Below are 17,783 nucleotides of genomic sequence, written 5' to 3'. Positions count from 1 at the left end.
TTACTTTTCTGTTGAAAGATGATATGCTGTTAGTGTTCAGATTGCACATTTGGCAGACAGGGTAAGTGTCATCAGTGCATATTCCTGGATGGTTTTTATCTCTAAAACACAATTTTTGGTGAAAGGACACATTTTGAAATGGATTAGAAACAAAAACATTTATATCTATGAACTTACCATTCTGGAACAGTGAAGAGTAAGTAAATCACTAAAGCTCCATCTCAAGTAAATACACAAAACGTCAACATTTAAGAAAACATCTCCTCAGTATTCAGAATTGGGAGTGAATAGCTTTTCCCTAGTGTTACCTTGTCTCCTTCTGAAATTAAAATTATATAGTTAACTAAACTAAGTTTCCTGAGTTTCGAAAGCATTTCCATTCAAATGTTACCTGATCCCTTCCTGAGTGCTATAGCAGAACTGGTTTTAGAGGTAAGTAATAAGGGCAGTTTTGCGGGAACCTCAGGAAAATGGGTTGTAAAGTAGGTAATGGAAATGGATGGGAAGCACTAGCTTCAGCTCGAGGCGCAATGCCAGCCACCCACTGCGGGGCTAGGAGAAAGCACAGGCCCTCCTTGGCATCTCTGCTCCAGCTCTCCTAGTGGGCCTGCACTCTAAACAGTATTTATCTTTCCTGAAATTATTTTCCCTATGCGGGAGGGGAGAACAGAGGATAGGGATTGATAAATATCCCTAGAAATTTGATTTAAAGGAAATGAAATTGTCAGTTTATATTTCTAGTGCTCATTCAAAGAGCAGTAAGATACAAAAATATTTTAGGCTTATTCAAACTGTTGCTTTTTTATCTGAAACAACAAAAGGAACACATTGAAGGGAGCACAGCACTACAGTTATTTTGCCAGAAACAAACTTACCTACCACAAAGACCCAGTGAATGAATCCAGAAAAATGCCACATCGTATCTCTAGTCTGCATTTGCTGCCATTCAGACTGAGATAAGTTGTACCTTCTTCAAGGTATTGCATTATAAGTGCTTCAAAAACGACCTCATTTTTCAAAAGTTTTATTGTTAAGTTTGAAGACTAGACAAGGTCATACTGGTTTTACATCATTCTACATGATTTAAGTATATACAAAACCATTTAAATATTACACAGCTTGAAAGGTTGCAAAGGTCATTGTGTCTGAGATACTTCTGCACCTACTGACACATCAGAAGCCAGCACTGAATATTATAGTTCATATTTGTTGTATAGCAAAGATACACTCATTTAGTATCCTTAGTCTTCAAAACTCACACTAATTTGTATGCAGTCATTCCAAAAGAGAAAGTCAACCTCAAAATCAGAACCAGTTAATGTGGTAAGCCCTTAATAGAACACAGATAAAACTAAGCCTTGTGCCTTTGTTTTGTTTCTTAGGCTATAAAAGTAGCACATTATAGAGCTATAGAAATGTGAAGTCTGCTTACAAATATTTAACTGGTTCAGGGTGAAATTTAACTAGGAGAACATTTTCACTCTTGTTCAATGTCATTGTAACAAGTAACACAAAATTTGAGGATTATTTCAGGATGTTTTTCTATTCGCTCTTAAAGCGAGAACCCCAATACTCCTCTATGTTTGGAATGCCAATTGCTTTCATCAGCAGAACAGTGTTAGTTTAGAATTTGTCCTTTAATATCAACAATTTTCATGCAACGAGGAAAATAAAATTAAAGGAAATCATCTTAACTATAGGCCACATCTGACTCTCATCTGTTTTGTTAAATCTGAAATAATTCCATAGAAATGAAGAGTTATTTCAGATTTATAGAGCTGACACTAGGAGCAGAATGTGGCACCATGGCTGCACATTGCCATCTAAAGAAAGCTTTTGGTCAACTAAGGAATGAACTTTATCACTAGAAAAAGCCCCACTACATCGGTTGAAAATGTAAGGGCAACATATATGTGATTCTTTTAGAAATTACAGCAGAGTGTTATCACAATGTACAAAGCTTTGTTTTCAGATTCTGAAGAATGCCGACAAAGGAAAGCCAATTAAGAACAAAAAGATGAAAATACTCAACTCTAAATTATTACAAAATAGAATGACTACATTAGGTAGCATGACAACGCTACTGTAATATGCAGATGAACAGCCAACATAATTAAGTTACTAAACCAGAAGATTAATCAAAATCAAAACTGGAGTTGCAAAGGATGAATAAACATGAAAAAAATCACTTAAGAACACAGAACAAATATTAGAAAACATCATTAAAACAAACTGCTGAACTAGTGAGCTTAATTTTCAAAAAAGGCCTTCCATTTCTGGGGTACACAGTCAAGTAGTTAAATATCTATGTGCAATTATTCATATCTTTAATTAAATTCATGGTCAATTGCTCTCCCGAAACAGGAAAATGGTTTTTGGACCCCTTTAAATATTGTGTGCCCCCCTAAAAACTACCTTTTTTTTTTTTTTTTTTTTTTTTGGAAGAGCCTAAAGTGCAAAACATGGGCACTAAATAATTTAGGAATACATCTGTCCTCCACTATTCAGAAATTTTTTGCTCTTCAAAAACACCATCATGATTGACTTTCTCTTTAAAATTCCTCACTATGCTTGAAGACCACTTCATATATACATCATTAAGGAATGCTGTTAACACAGTTACAGACAAGACAGTAACAGTCTAGTGGCTTTTGTTATGCAGCACAAAGTAAAAAATAAAAAAACAAACTTAGCAGTGTTGCACAGGACCTCAACATTTCTTACACATACTTTTACCTTTAACCTTTGTAAGACTCCTCCTTAAAAGTCTTATGTCTTTAAATGTCTAAGCCTTATAAAATAAATACAGTTTAAGGATTAAGTCATTTTATAGAGGCAGGATGTTTTGTGTTTTAAAATGCAACAATTTAAGTGACACTATCAGAAAACCTCCACAAATCAATCACAAATTCTTGTTTGGAAAATTCCTGGCTGCTATTCTGGGGTCTTTCACAGTAACATGGACCATATTTTGTCTATGGTGGAGAATGTGAGATTAAATGCAGGTTTTGAAATCCAAACCAACTTGTTTCCAAAGTAAACTTTGCCCTTTGCATATTGTGGGCCAGCTAGTTGTTTATCTGGGAAGCAGCGCCCAGGTTCATACTTCAGTATTTTAGTTTCAGTGAGAACATAATGGAGGCAACAAAGAAATTCGGTAACATTTGTTAAAACGTGCAGCCCTATACATCTACATCAGCATGTTATGAAATTAAAATAGTGACAATATTAGTATTTCATGCCATTACTTCAGATAAATAAAACAGCCCCTAACCCCTTGCTCCAAGAATTTTTGAGATTCAGGTGCTGCAATAACAAAACCTGGCATTCACACAGCACTTACTCCCGGGAACTCCAGCTGCTTTACAAAGCTGGGTGTCACCATCTCCCTTGTCACAGGGACACCGAGGCACAGAGAAGTGACTTGCTCAAGACTGTACAACAAATGAGCCCCAGAACTGTGACTGCAACAAACTTTGCTGATTCCTGTATTACAGCCGAGATCTGCTAAACTGCACCTTCCCGGAGGTCGCTTCACAGAGCAGTGGCTTGTGAGCGAGTTACCTGCCGGGGAGCTGGGCAGCTGCTCTGCTTCCCAGTACTGCAGCAAGGGGCCCACTGCCTCCTGCTCCCACTCACTGCAGTGCGGGACCCGGGCTGCCCATGGGTTGCTAACGACTATAGCCCTACAATATTTCATGTTCTCCTTACTGTTCTGCAATTTTTGATACCTTAGAATTGGCTTGCAGCTGACTATCCTGTTCTTAAAACAATGTAGTATACATGAAACATTTCTGTAGCTAAGACATGATAAAAATCAGCCTCCGCATGGCTCAAAAAAGACATAGTCAGGAGCACATCCCAAGAGCCCAGCTTTTATGAGCTCTGTTGCATTCATGTTTGGGAGGAACTCTGTGACGGGCATCGCAAAAAAAAGCCTAACAACATGGTCTCCCAGAAGTAAGGGAGTCATTCCTTCTGTGCATCTTTTAGCACCTAATTCTTTCATCCCGCACTTTCCTCCTCACAGAAACGAAGCAGGTTTCTGACCAAAGTAATCAGGCAGGCAGCTCTATCTAGGGTTGTGCGCTCACTCCTGGGCAAGGCACAAACCGGACTCAAGATTTATGCTACACCGTGTGCCTGTATCCATGTGAGCACTCAGGATGAGATACTGCAAGTACCCTGGAGTCTAATCTCAGCCTCCCTGAAAAAACAGCATCTCAAGCAGAATTAATAAACTTTGACAAATTCATTAACTTCATAATATACTGATAGCAGATTTTGTTCCATATGCAAACAGGTCACCTCTTTCAAAGAAAATAACAGTGATACTAAACGGAAAAGAAGTCCATAGCATGCAAAATAGAGAAGGAAAGTGGGATTACTTAGGAACATCCCTAGTTGCATGGACTCTGTAGTTTAGACAAATGCAATGAAAGGTAGCTTGTAATTTCACAGGTACTGTATTTTTATAGAACCACAGAGTATCTTCCAAAATATGTCATACTGACAGTGTTTGATAGGCACAAGGGAAACAATTACTATAATGCAGTCATCCCAGAGAAAACTTATTGCTAAAAGCTGCAGTATCACTTTTTGCAAGTAAGATGACAGTATGATTTACGGAGAACTTGTCAGCCCAGGGTTTCTAAAGCCGTAAATGAGCTTTGTCATGCTATTTCTCTTTCCTTGTAAAAAGGATGCTGCTGTTTTTCCCTAACACATTTCAACCAGTGTGAACAACTTAAAAGAAAATAGAAAGATAATGCCACAGCAAAAGGGACAACACTGTAATGGATTTAAAGGACAAAATCGGACTGGATCATTTAAAGGGCAGGCTTAGACCTCCTTGCGAAAGACAGTTAGCGGCCTACCATAAAGTGAGCGCTTGTTCATGAAAAACCCATTCAGCTTCCTACAGGTTTTGCAGTTTCTTCTACAGAGAGACTTATAGGGATATAGAGAGTTGTGACGCCTAATGAAGATCCATGTCAGTCCTCCTCTGTACAGCCCAACAGCTCTGACCGTAAGGTGATCCTGCCGTACCATGACCACGGGAGGATCCTTATGTGCCGAGCGTAGATTGGAGGGTCAATGACGTTCTTTCGGTGTGTGTCGTTGTCAAAATTTCCCTGGAACACCTGAAACGTAGATAACAGAAAGATTTATATCTATATTGTCATTTTTGAATGCTGAGCAATGACAGAATAACTGAAGAAAACCCAAAGAAAGTGCTTCTTTTCCCCCTATGTAAAACCAGACACCTGACAGATTTGACAAAAACTCTTCTTCTGTACATAGAATTGTTTTCACAGCAAATACATCCTCCTGGCTGGGGTTTTACAGGAAGTCTGACAAATACTGGGTCAGTCCTAGCCCAGAACCAAACTGCATTATTCTTTTATGAAACTGTAAATACAGTATTTCTCAAAGAGATAGACAAATGTATTTTATTATAATATTGGATACTTGAAACAGAAAAATGCCCTAGTGAAATAATGTCACCTTGCCAAGCAGAGACTATTGTGTGACTGTGTGATCTTTGCTATGAGCTAGAGTTTGAAACATTTTCAAAGCATGGGATTTCATATTTGCTAATACGAAAAAAAAAATATGAAAAAAAGAAAGCTAAGATGTGAACAATGGGTTAAGTACTTTGATGCCCAGTTCTGCAGTGCCGAAGAGATACACTTGACTATGGGAATGTGCTGGATTAACAGCATAATTACCCATCCTAAGCCAGATCCCAGCTGCCATAAATTTGGGCTCCAAAAGGAAATGACAAAATGAGCGATGTGTCTGAAACTCTGCAGAGCAGGGCCAAGTGAGAGAGATACCAGTTCAGAAATCCTGGAAATCAGCGTGGAGGACACACTCCTCCGAAGTGGAAACTTGTCAGAGTCTGCCATAGGCACCAGAGAAGGGCCAAGGATCTGATGAGATCTCCAACATGCTGTAGGACCTAGTGGCAATGAGGGATCCATGGGGAGCAGGAGGCACTACCTCCCTTGTGGTTATCACACAGTCCAGGTGTTTCCAGTTCCCTGATCACCCTTGCTGACTTTTGCTCCCAGTCCAGGCACTGAACTGATGCTGCAAAGGGCGCCTGAAGATTTAATTGTGGCCTGTGAATTTCACTCTTTGCCAGAGACCTCAGAGCTGGCTATTAGCCTAATGTGCTCAGCGCTGGGGTAGACATAGCCTTTGATTCAAAGTGCAGAGACTGATCGGCAGTTCTGCGAACATCTGTGGCCTCATTGTAAAAGTTATATCAAAATCATTAACATTTAAAAAATTAAATGTCTTTTTACTTGACATTTGTATCACATCAAGTTAATCCAGGGAGATCCTGTTACTGTTTCACACAGAAGAACATTAATAAAGTATAGAAGAAATGTTATCACTTATGAATACAGTTTGGATGCAACCGTATATCCCCTTGTAAAGTTACTGATTATCAAAGACACTACCTTCTGTCAAACAAAAGTCAGCATATGATATAACAGCATCAGTTAGCAGGAACGTCTGGGACTGCATTAAAAAAAATCATAATATGGTGTATTGCATGTTAAGATTTATCTCCATTTATAGGAGTTAGCCAATATATGAACGAGTTCCCTGACTTCCGTTTGTGTTAAGACAATGTCAGATTTTTCCCCTAACAGCCACTATTTAAATTCAAAGGCCACAGCACTACTTTGGGCAAAATGATCAAATTATTCTCTCAGGATATTTTTAGTTTATATGGGAAATGTTCATTCACCTCAAATGTCAGCCAATCCACTTTTCATTTATAAAATCTGTATTTGATGGCTTTTCAGTGGTCTATTTGAAATGAAAGAATGAGTTAAGTCTGTATTAACCAGAAAAGACTATGAACCTTCTTGGAACAAGTGCTTATGTGACTGAATTAGTACAGAATAACAAGTTTGTTGGAAGTTCTGAGGAAAAATGTCAGAGGTTGAATTCAAAAGAGACTAAACTACTGTTTTAGCCCTTAAGCTGGTTCTTTCTTGACATGTTTACAATACACTGCAGGAAAATCTTCACTTTTTGGTCTCTATGCTGTATATTATCCTTGAATTTTGAAAGCCGCTCTCAGGTGCTATCAATTTGGCATCTCAAACAAAATATGTGTATCCTCCAGAAGTGATGTTCTTTCACAAGTGATAAATTTCCCTTCTAGTCTGGCACCTCACTAATACAGAGATGGGAGCATTAAAGCACCTAGCAGTTAAGATAGATAGATAAAATTATAGAAGATTGACCACAGAAACAACAGTGCTATGAGTCTAAGGAAAAACAATGTATTTACCATACAAAAATGTTTGTTGCTTGAATACAGTATTGATTACATATATCAGCTGGAGCTTGGGCTAACAAGATTGCTTCTGAATCTGAGTTTCATTTGCGGCAATATGACATACAATAAAAGGCAGCAAGCTCATTATTAAAATTGTAGAGTGGCAGCCCCTCAACATATTATATGGAGCCCAGGAAGACTAAAAATAGAGGAGTTTTTTCCATCTGATTTCTTGCCCATGCATGCAATATATCCATTGATATTTCAAAATATTTTTACTAAGCCACATGATAAGCACTGCAGAACTACAATTCTTGCTGCAGAGCTAATGGAAAATCCTTTTACTCTCTATTTTATTTTCCCTATGGAAGATGTAATTCAGAGGCAACATTTAAACTAAAGCTTAGAGTAGAAAACTTGTTTGTTTACCAGAAGAACCAATCTAGAGCCCCAGTATTCATCTTAACATATAGTTACGCAAAATAAATAAAAGTAGGTAGTGCAAACCAAGCAACAAATACAGCTAAACAAGGCAGGAATTATGTCATTTACTTAGAGCAGGAAAACAAGAGGTAAATTTTATTTCTAACTCATACATGATTTCATTAGTACTTGAAGCCAAATCCACCTGTTTTAGAGGTGCCAAGTTAATTTATGTAAATCTGAAATTCATCTTGGAACCTTCCCCCAAAATCCAAGATTGAGTCTGAAGAAATTAATTCAATGTGCTACACCAGAACAAGGATTTTGAGGGTAAAAAATTACCAGAAAGTGAGAGAAGCTTTGCCAGCGTCCACAAGTGAGACCGGCATGAAATATAATGTTCCTAGAGCAAATTTACTGTTTTGTTCCATTAGCTTTGCTCTGGATCCATAGCAAATTTATTACAGGAAAAGTATACTCTCTGTCATTCTTCATTTCTGTCTCAGCCTAGCTTCACTAATGGAGACAAGAAACTAGGGAAGAGTATGTATGATGAGGAATAAAAAGTTTTTTTAAAATAAGTATAAGAAAGCTATTTCAGTAGCCAAAAGTATTATTTTCTTTAATTACCTTTTGCTTTGAAGCCAAATAGTCAATATTAGATGAATTAAGTAAGCAATTAAAAGCTCTTGAAGAGCTGGTAGGTTCATTTCGTAAATGATCACCACTCACATTGGTTTCTATGTAGTACTTTTTAGTGTACAACATTTCTGAAAATTTTAACAATTATTTACTAGCATTCAAGAAACAGTTCTTGAAGTTATAATGAATAGTTCTAAGAAATTTGTCAGATAAATGCTCAGTAACAATAAAAAACCCCTGAAAAATTGGCAAGAAATAGAGAACAAAGTGTTAAGTTCAAACAAGAACAAAATATTAACATCTCGGTGCATGAATCCCGAGCACATCCACATTTTGAATTCAGGGTAGGTGCAGCTGTGGTCTTCCCTTATCTCTAACTGGATAGGAAATACAGAGTAAAATGACAAGACAGTCAAAAACATGAAAAAAAGTCCATTTGAAGATGATTAAATAGATTTAGCTTCCTGAAATGAGACATAATAGATGCTTATAAAATCATTAATGGCACGAAGAAAATTAATAGCAGAAAATATTGCACTGTCCCCCTCTGAGAACATGCAAGGGACAAGGAATGAGAGCAGGTTTGTTTTGAGCACCCTAAAGGTCATGGTTATCCATATGACACAAAATTAAACTACGGCACTCTTTCCCACAACACTTAAGCATTGTTAAAGATCAGATAAATTGTCAGAGGCAAAATCAGTCAAGGGCTATTAAACATATAGGTACAAGACAGCCGGAGGCTGGGAGGGTACGCTAGGGAAAAATAACTGCCCTATGGCTTTTTCTTCTCCAGGCATCTGCTGTGGATGCTCCCTGCCTTGGAGGGAGGACACTGGTGTGGGCAGAGCTTTAGCCTCACCTGCATAGCAGCTTGCATATTGCAGCTGCTTGCGTTCATAAAAGTGTACTTAAGCTCTTCTTTTTGGCAATCCTGTTCTAGAAAGCTAAAAAGTATAGACTGGTTTTATCTACTGATGTCAGTCTGCATGCTGACAAGATGTAATTTCCTTAAAATACCCACTCAGAAGCTTCAGCAGGTTTACACATATACCACCCCCAAACATACGCATAGCTCCTGTGTAGCTTAGTCTCTTACAGCTGTTATTAAAATAAAAAAGTAGAAAATGTATATTATTGCACTTCGAATATAATGACTTATTTTATTATCAGTTCACACAAATGAGAGTGAAAACCTGGAAAATATGTAATGATAGTCTCTGCGTACAGGTTTCTGAAATATAAACAAGTCTTGTTTATAATTGTGACAAAAAACCAATGTTGATAGCTTGCCTTCAAACACTCACTGAGATTTTTCAATGGAACAAAGCATTTTATGGCATAAGAACAAATCTGAAGAATGACAATGTAATTCATACTTTTAAAATAGAACTATTATACATTTTATTACAGAATAATTTAGAAGAAATATCTGAAGACAAATAGCTTGTGAAAACCAGAATGTATTGAAACTGATGTACTTTAGTACTACTGAATCCCCATGGAAGATGCTTCCCACTATGTAAGCCTGAGCATGTACTTTTTCAGATACATACAGCTATATGTACATAGGTATGTGTGTGCGTGTTTGCAGGTGTGTGCGTGCATGCACACTAAGTTTATGTAGCAATTTAGAGGAAAAAAAAAAAGACATTCTTACTTTTCAGCTGGTTATATATGAAGTCTCTTTGGGTGAATCATGATCTTCCACTCCTGATCTTAGCTATTCTCCTTTCTCCTTCTTTATGTGCTACTTTGTTGGAGAGTGGACGAAAAAAAGTTGGTTGGCAGTGATTGGATAACTAGCCAAAAATTGTCCAGTGTCAGGAGGATTGTTTTTTCCCCTCTCCATGATACATGAATGAGAACATGTATTACATGAGCTTTATTATTTCCTCTAGTTCACAGTGGATACAAGGCAGATAATAGTTTTGAACCCATAAAATATACTATCATATTTGATATTTTTCACCTGAAATCTTCTGGTGCCACTTAAATTGGAATTTACTCCACTGTATGTAGTATAAAAGTGGTTTATGATAGAAGGTCAAAGTCAAGCAAAAAGAGAACTATTCCAAAGACTAACTTCCCTCCAAATACGTTCACAGAACACAAAGGTAGATACTCTTAATATGAGCACATTGCTTGCTTTAGTTCTTAAGAGTGACAGAGGGGAGAGAGATTATGTGTGATGAAGGTATGACCTAAAATGAGTATGGTTCGATCTTCAGCTGATATAAATCATGACAGTTCAACTGAAGGTAATAGAAGCCACTGTAATTTAAACCACTGGAGAACCTGGTTAGAATATTTTAAAGATTTAGAGAAACACTCAGAGTGGCCCTGCAAAGCTACACTCAGACTTGGAACTGTGCCCTGTTGCATGGGTCCAGGATACTGTTGTCTGCTTGTGCTCAACAGGGCTGTTTTGGTTTGTGTAAGCCTTAATATTCAGGATCAATGTTCACAGAATATTATGTACTCAAAATCTAATGATAATTCAATAACCATAACAAGAAATAGTCTTGCTCAACCTCTTAAGAACTGGTGAAGACAGACAAAGTGACAAGGAGAAAAATAAAAGCTAGGACAGATTTGAGAATATCCTAAAATGGCTGAGACAAGACAAACATTTTCATTTCTGGACACCATACCCACTTTTCTCAACCAGCATGACCTTTCACTTTTGTGGAGTATTATCTTCTCACCTTACCCACAGGACAGTGTCTTCAAGCAAAATGCCAGGAAAGCACAACACACCATCCGCACCAGATGGAAAAAACAGATGCAGATTCTATCGTATAAACAAAACACTACTGTCCTTTTATACAGACTCACACAATGACTAGTGTAACCTAATTGCCGTGTGGCTTCTCTTCATATTTGCATTTGACTTTAACTTCAAATACAGTGGACATTTTTTTAAATGAAATTTGAAAAAATTAAAATATGAACAAGGAGCAATAGCAGCAAAACGGGCGAACATTGAAGTGCCTTACCTTTTTGGGTATTACACTAGTTATTAACAAATCAAATATGACAGAGGATGTGTTAAATAATGCTGAAGATGTGGATTATATGTAGGAATTCAATCTATCAGTGCAAACCAGGTATTATAATAATTAAGCTTTTCACAGAAAAATAATTAGTCAAGCCTTGCAGAAAGTCAGTTAGGTTTTTGACCTGACATGAGCTAACTTTTCACTTAGAAGTAGGCTCCTGCCTGCAGTTGCTATGCAATTAACTGGATGTTCAGATGATAGAAATTATATCTCTAGTTCTTCATTTTTTTCCACAAATCCAGTGGCCGTCTGCCTATCGGACATTCCCTACCTACAGTTAATTGCACCTTTGATTGCTCATAATGACTAACAATGCTGCAGATTTCTAGACTCAGTTTAGGCTACTTTCAAAACGCCCTCACCTTATTTAAAAAAATAGCTTCTAAAATGCCATTTGACATTGCAGTTGGCCTTGGGTTATCTATAGCAGGCAGTGCAATTTATGAATCACATTCAGAATGTGATTAAAAAGAACTGGTCAAATTTGGTTTGGATGTCCTTAACATCCAGGCATAGTGAGCTACTGACCTCTAGTTGAGAAAAACAAGATAGCTATTAACTCTGGTCCTTTTTCTAAAATATATTTTCTTCCTTCTTGCCAGCTGTCTAAGTGTAATTTTTTTGTTTCTTCAGGAGAATGGGAAAAACATTGATATTTTTTAGGGATCTCATTCAAACTATTTACAAAAATGAGAAAGGCATCATTTCTTAAAGACATGCTTTTTTCCAGTACCTTTTTCTCTGCATTCAGAGAAGTTCAGCATAGATATGAACTCCAATGAATGGTAATTAAAATAGCAGAAGCCAAAGAGAAGCTGCAGGAGCTACTGTTCTTGGTACATCTTTTCCATTTGAAAGTGTGCAATGAAGAAAACTGAAGCTAGAAAACCACATTTCCTTTTATTTGAAACAACTGATTATTTGTTTCAGATTCATCAAAGACAGCAGCTGCAAATAGTGCACTTGTGAACATGAGACACTGATCTTTTTTTTTTTTCTGTGAAAAGTAACTCCACAAATGAGGAAGAGGCAGAAATGAATAGTTTCAGGAATTCACTGAAAACCATTGATACATTAGGACTCATCCTGTAAAGTACTGAACAGATAAGATGTTCAGCACCAGATAAGATTAAGCAATAAGTTCCTATTTTAATATGTTTTAAAGTCATGATACTCATCGACAAATCCTTATTTTTCATTACTAGCCTACCAATATCTCCATATTTCTTGTGTCTGAGATGTTCTTTCTCCAGACTGCAAAATGACCCATTTTTTTAGGACCTTAAAATTAGTTCTTTTTGTTTTATTCCATCTTCCTTTCCCTCACCGTTTTTGGAAAAAACTTTTTCCTAAATTATTGGATCACTGGGCAAGATTCACAAGATGAACACAGAATGAATAAATCACCTGCAAAGGGATCAGAAATCTATATATTCTATCTTTCTCAGAAGAAATCAAGAGCTTCAGCTAGTAAACAGAATGCATAAGGGTAAATTATGAATAATTTATATTTGGTGATGTTGGTAGTTTTGCCAGTGTCTACTTTAAATCTGCCTTCTTTATCCCCAGGGGACAGAAGAAACATTTATAGCTTCACTTTCCTGTGAAAAGACAGATCCTTCAAAAATGTTCTTGCATTTTGGGCCAAATCTGGCATCTTTCTTTAAGTTAAGAGAGGTTAATTGGTGTGGATCTTATGCAAAGATTAGCCCTATTATCAGGCAGGACTGATGACACTGTTTCTCTTCTGTGCCCCATGGATGATGCACAGCATTGGTTTTTCTTCAGTTGTTTTCATTTTTCATTTGCCTTTTTGTGCCACTGTGATGCAAACTCAGGATAAAGGAACAGGCCAGAGCGTGGACAGTATTTCTGGCGCTCTACAGATTCAGTGGTCAAGCGTCATGAGAGCACAGAGAATTGATGCACACCTGGCTGGAGCGATGACAAAAGGTTTGATGTTGCACTAGAAGGTTTTCTTGGGTGATGTTCCACGTCTTGGGTCCAATGTAATTTCTGCACTCTCAGCAGTGAAAGGGATGAGGGAAAAAAGCAACTCCAACGTTCATCTCCAATGAAATGGATTTGCTTGGTAAATACATAGATGCAGCCAAGCTTCTCACTTTTCAAAAATGGAGTTAAGAGTGGTAGTTTAGAGTGCTCTTAACGAATTGGAGAAATGGTTAGAAAATGCATGATGCAATTTAATAATGAGTGCCAAGCACCTACCTTCGGAAGTCATAATCAGTGTCACAGACACAATATGGAGAATGATGGGGAAGGCAGTAGTTGTGCAGTAAAGACTGTACAGATTAGTGTGGATCATAAATTGGATCTAAGGGAATAATGGCAAACTGTTCTAAGAAAAGGCAAGGAAAGGAAAGGAATATATGGGAATCATAATAGAATTATCTCATGTAAAACACATGATATAATATTTCTGCTCTGTATTATTAAGGCCTCAGCTGAAACACTAAGACAAGTTTGGGAGACCACACTTCAGGGAAGAGGTGAACAGCTGGACTGGTCCAAAGAGAATTCAAAAGAATGATCTAAGGTTCAGAAAACATGACTTCTGAGGAAAGACTGAAAGGATGAAAGTTATTATTTTTTTCCAGAGAAGAAACTAAGAAATAAGTTAACAGACTTCAACCATAACCAGACTTCAACCATCTGAAAAGAGTAAGATAAAAAACTACTTCTTGCGTCCTTTGAGGATAGGATGGACATATTGCAGGAAGCAAGAGAAGCAACCCTCCTACCTTTAAAGATTTAAACACTGGAACAGATTGCTTCTACTGTAGAATTTTCATCATTGTCTGTTTCTACAAACATATTAAACAATAGTCTGTCAGAGAATAGTTTAGGATATGAGCATTGTATATTTGGTCAGGTGAAGGAGAGGGGAATGAACAAGATAATTGCCTCAACTTCTTAAACTGGCAGCTTTTAACCTTAGTTCAAACAATTAAGAATTCTTTGCATCTGTTCCTGGGGTAGCAGTACTTAGAACTTAGGGTTTATTGAAATGCATTTTCTATTCAGAAGACCGGAGAGGGGATGGGTGGGAGAGGGAAGAGTAGTCTCTTCATAGGTTGCGAGATGCCTGTCTAGGTGATTTCTCAAGATCCTTTTCAGTCCTGTCTCCTATGAAGTTATTTCAAGTTCACTGACTGACAACTAGAACTGTGAAAGGTCAGACTCTGGGTAACTTTTGTCATCTGGAAAAAAATTAAAAATAGGAAAGTTATTTTGTGTTTATAACTGTGGAATAGAACTCATATCAAGTGATGCTGTTTGTATATTTTCTACAAATCTAAACTCAGAAATTATAACTTCTAATCTCCAGCTAAGTGCATTTGATCACATTCTGCCTTTAATTGTTCCTGATTTGTTAAGGCATCATAATAAGATATGTCTATGTCATTCTTAGTGACGTTAATTAATATGGGAAGTGAGATGTTTTAATAAGACAATGATTAAGAGTTTTCCATTGTTCCTAATGGATTATGCATTCAGCAATTAACAATCTGTCTGATGATGAAAGCAAAAAGAATTTAATTGCCTTGGCAAATGCTATAAACAAGTTGTAGACTAGCACAATGCTGTTAAGTGAGATTGCATTTTCTTTTAGATTTGCCTGTGACTGTTACTGTGTTTCTTACTGGAGCCTTGAACACATGTTCTCTTTTTCAGCATAATGAATGCAACAGTTCGCTAATAGAAGTTTGGCTTGAAGAAGACATTTCTTTCATAGCAGATCTTTTGCTTTTGTTTTTTAATCCCAAAGATCTAAAATGGGATGCGTACAAAGTACTGAAGGGACCTTCTATCACTTATATTGAATGCATTTACAGTATGCCTATGAAAGGCGAGTTGTTTGTTTCCAGTTTTTATCTGACAACCAATTACACTAGACACATCCATAACCACAGGCGTCAGGACCTTCTCAGATGGATGGGTGAAGCGACTGATTGTGTTTTTCCTATCTAAAAATCTTCCAGAATTTGATAGCAAAAAATTTCATTGCAGGATAAAACCACAGTGAACTGCCATTCTGCTCTTAACACTGGGACTTGACAGCATCTTTTTTTGAAAATAATTTTCTTACAGTATTTTTGTGCACACACACACACACACACAAACACAGGTATGTTCATACTAATCCAGTAATGTGGGATACCTTTGATCAATCAATTAAAATCAGAGAAATTCAACCGACACTGCTGTCTAATCTCTCCTCAATAAATCTACCTGTATTCATGTATCAATATATATCCAAATCTCATTGCTTCCACAAAAATAAAATGATTTGGTATATATGAAGGGTGTTCATTTTTCTTAAAAATTTTTGTTTATTCTAAGGAAAGTAAGTGGGAATATTTATTACCCTGAATACAGATGCTGAAAACACCAGATTCAAGACACATACTATTGGACATATCAGCCATCTGGTACTTTTATCAATGTATCTTTGTTCCAATTAGACATAATTCCTCTAAAATATTTAATAAACAATTAACATTGTCAGATTTCTTAATGTTTCCCTTAAGTAATGCATGTACTGTAATTTCTTTCTTAACAGACATTTGACCATGCTATGAATTCAGCTATTTGCAATTTAAAAATGTTATACAGTTTAAACGAAATATATAATGAATAATAACCTAAATAACATGAGAAAAGTTAAATGCCTCTAGGTAAATCTATCAGTAAACTTACACTTTCTTTATGCCTGGCCATTAAACATTTGCAAAGGAAGTTGTGAAACTTTTTATGTTTTGTATTAATTTAATAGTGTAATAAAAAAGGATCTTTCCACAGGGTATTTGAAACCCTAAAGTGATTAATTTCCAGAAAAAAAAAATCAACACAAAATTACTAGATAGTGGTGAATATTAAAGATTTGCTTTACAGAAAATAGTACATTCTTATCAAAAGATACACGGAGACACTGCTCTCCAAGATACAAATAAACTACTATTTATATACATTCTCCTGTAAAGTTAAAGGAAGGAATAATTCCAATAAACGGAGAACTGTAAAGTTTTATGTCTCATATTTAATAGCCTTAAATCAGGTGCATTGCACTGATAGGTATGCTATTACAGCACTGTGAATGTCATTATGTTATATGATTCTTTTTTTATTCACCTTGACTTTTATCTGTGGAACCCTAGGCATATGGAACCGCATAAAGCGGAGAGCAGACAAAAATCTACAGGCTTTCAGCACTGGAGTTACTACAGACTTAATCCTTTGGAAATGTAACCCAGATATCAATTTTCTCATGACTTTACCTTATCCTTCTTTTGTTTTTCATCCTGGTATATGATCCAGTGCTCCCCATCATTACTGTAAGCAAGCTTGTAGGACCCCACAAACTGGACGTGACCAAAATCTTTAGCTCCTTGAGTAATTATGCCAGTGACTTTTGTAGGAACAAGCAGGTCAACCTATAAAAAACAAAACAGAAATAAAACAAAACACAGGAGAACGTAATTAAAACAGGTTCTGCTCACAGCCTGACTTCATATCACACAAAAGCAAAAGCAGTGCATCATGACACACATTATTAGCAGGTAGCACCTGGAACAAGGCAGTAAAACCCAGGGTTGTTAAGAAACCCCTAAAGGCAGGGTGGCTGAGGACCCTGCTGAGTTCAAGCAGTGGCTTTGCAGTTTCAAAACCGTGACTACTGCAGGGTCTAGTTCAATTCAGTTTGGGTGGGGAAAGAATTAGGATCAGAAAGGAGTGACACAATACTTTCCTCCAGCATTGCTCTTCCAACCCAGGTGCTGACACAGTATACGATACTTTTCCTTTTCCTTCTCCAAATGCTGAGTCAATGTTACATAATTAATCAGTTTGCTTTCCTTTGCTCTTTGTTCCTTATTGTTTAGAATTCCTTAAAGCAGAACAGTGTTAATCTTGTACCCGTTCCCATTGTGCTAGGTGCTGTACACATTCTCAACGAAACAGCATTTTTGGTTGCAAAGAATTTATGACCAAAAAGTCTTCCCATGTGCTCCTCATAATTAGAGCACAATAAGCCAAAGCCTGATTCCCCCACTGCCTGTTCATTTCCTTTACAATAATAGAGGCTGTGCTTTACTAAGTCTTCTAAAACACTTGCTATCACACTTCTTTTTCTACTGACCTTTTCTTCTCTTTTTTCCTCTTTTTCTTGTAAAGCACTAACTTTTTCATTTTCTAATTTTTTGAATTATTTTGTAATCTTAGCACAAGATTTTTAAAAATGCAAGGCAGAAACCTTACTGCCTAATAACATCTGGGCTTTCAAGTGGCTTTCACATGGGTCAGTTGTATGTAATTAATGTTGTTCCTTG

The 17,783-nt window shown here is 36.8% G+C and overlaps 1 protein-coding gene across 2 annotated transcripts in view; it reads right to left on the bottom strand.

Annotated features, from left to right (window-relative positions):
• Window positions 1-1,008: 1,008 nt before the first annotated feature.
• The window catches only part of LOC112987221 (EGF-like repeat and discoidin I-like domain-containing protein 3), a 262,428-nt gene continuing 245,653 nt past the window's right edge, over window positions 1,009-17,783 (bottom strand). For both annotated transcript variants that reach the window (XM_026106998.2, XM_026106999.2), the window contains 2 exons: window positions 16,734-16,889; window positions 1,009-5,144 (listed from right to left, as the gene is read on the bottom strand). In XM_026106998.2, coding sequence (XP_025962783.1) covers window positions 4,995-5,144; window positions 16,734-16,889 — 306 coding nt within the window. In that variant the 3' untranslated portion in view covers window positions 1,009-4,994. The remainder of the gene's footprint in view (window positions 5,145-16,733; window positions 16,890-17,783) is intronic.

This window comes from Dromaius novaehollandiae, chromosome Z, assembly GCF_036370855.1.
Source record: "Dromaius novaehollandiae isolate bDroNov1 chromosome Z, bDroNov1.hap1, whole genome shotgun sequence".
Lineage (NCBI taxonomy): Eukaryota > Metazoa > Chordata > Aves > Casuariiformes > Dromaiidae > Dromaius > Dromaius novaehollandiae.
Note: the sequence above shows the minus strand (reverse complement) of the source record. Positions and strands in the feature narration are given on the sequence as shown.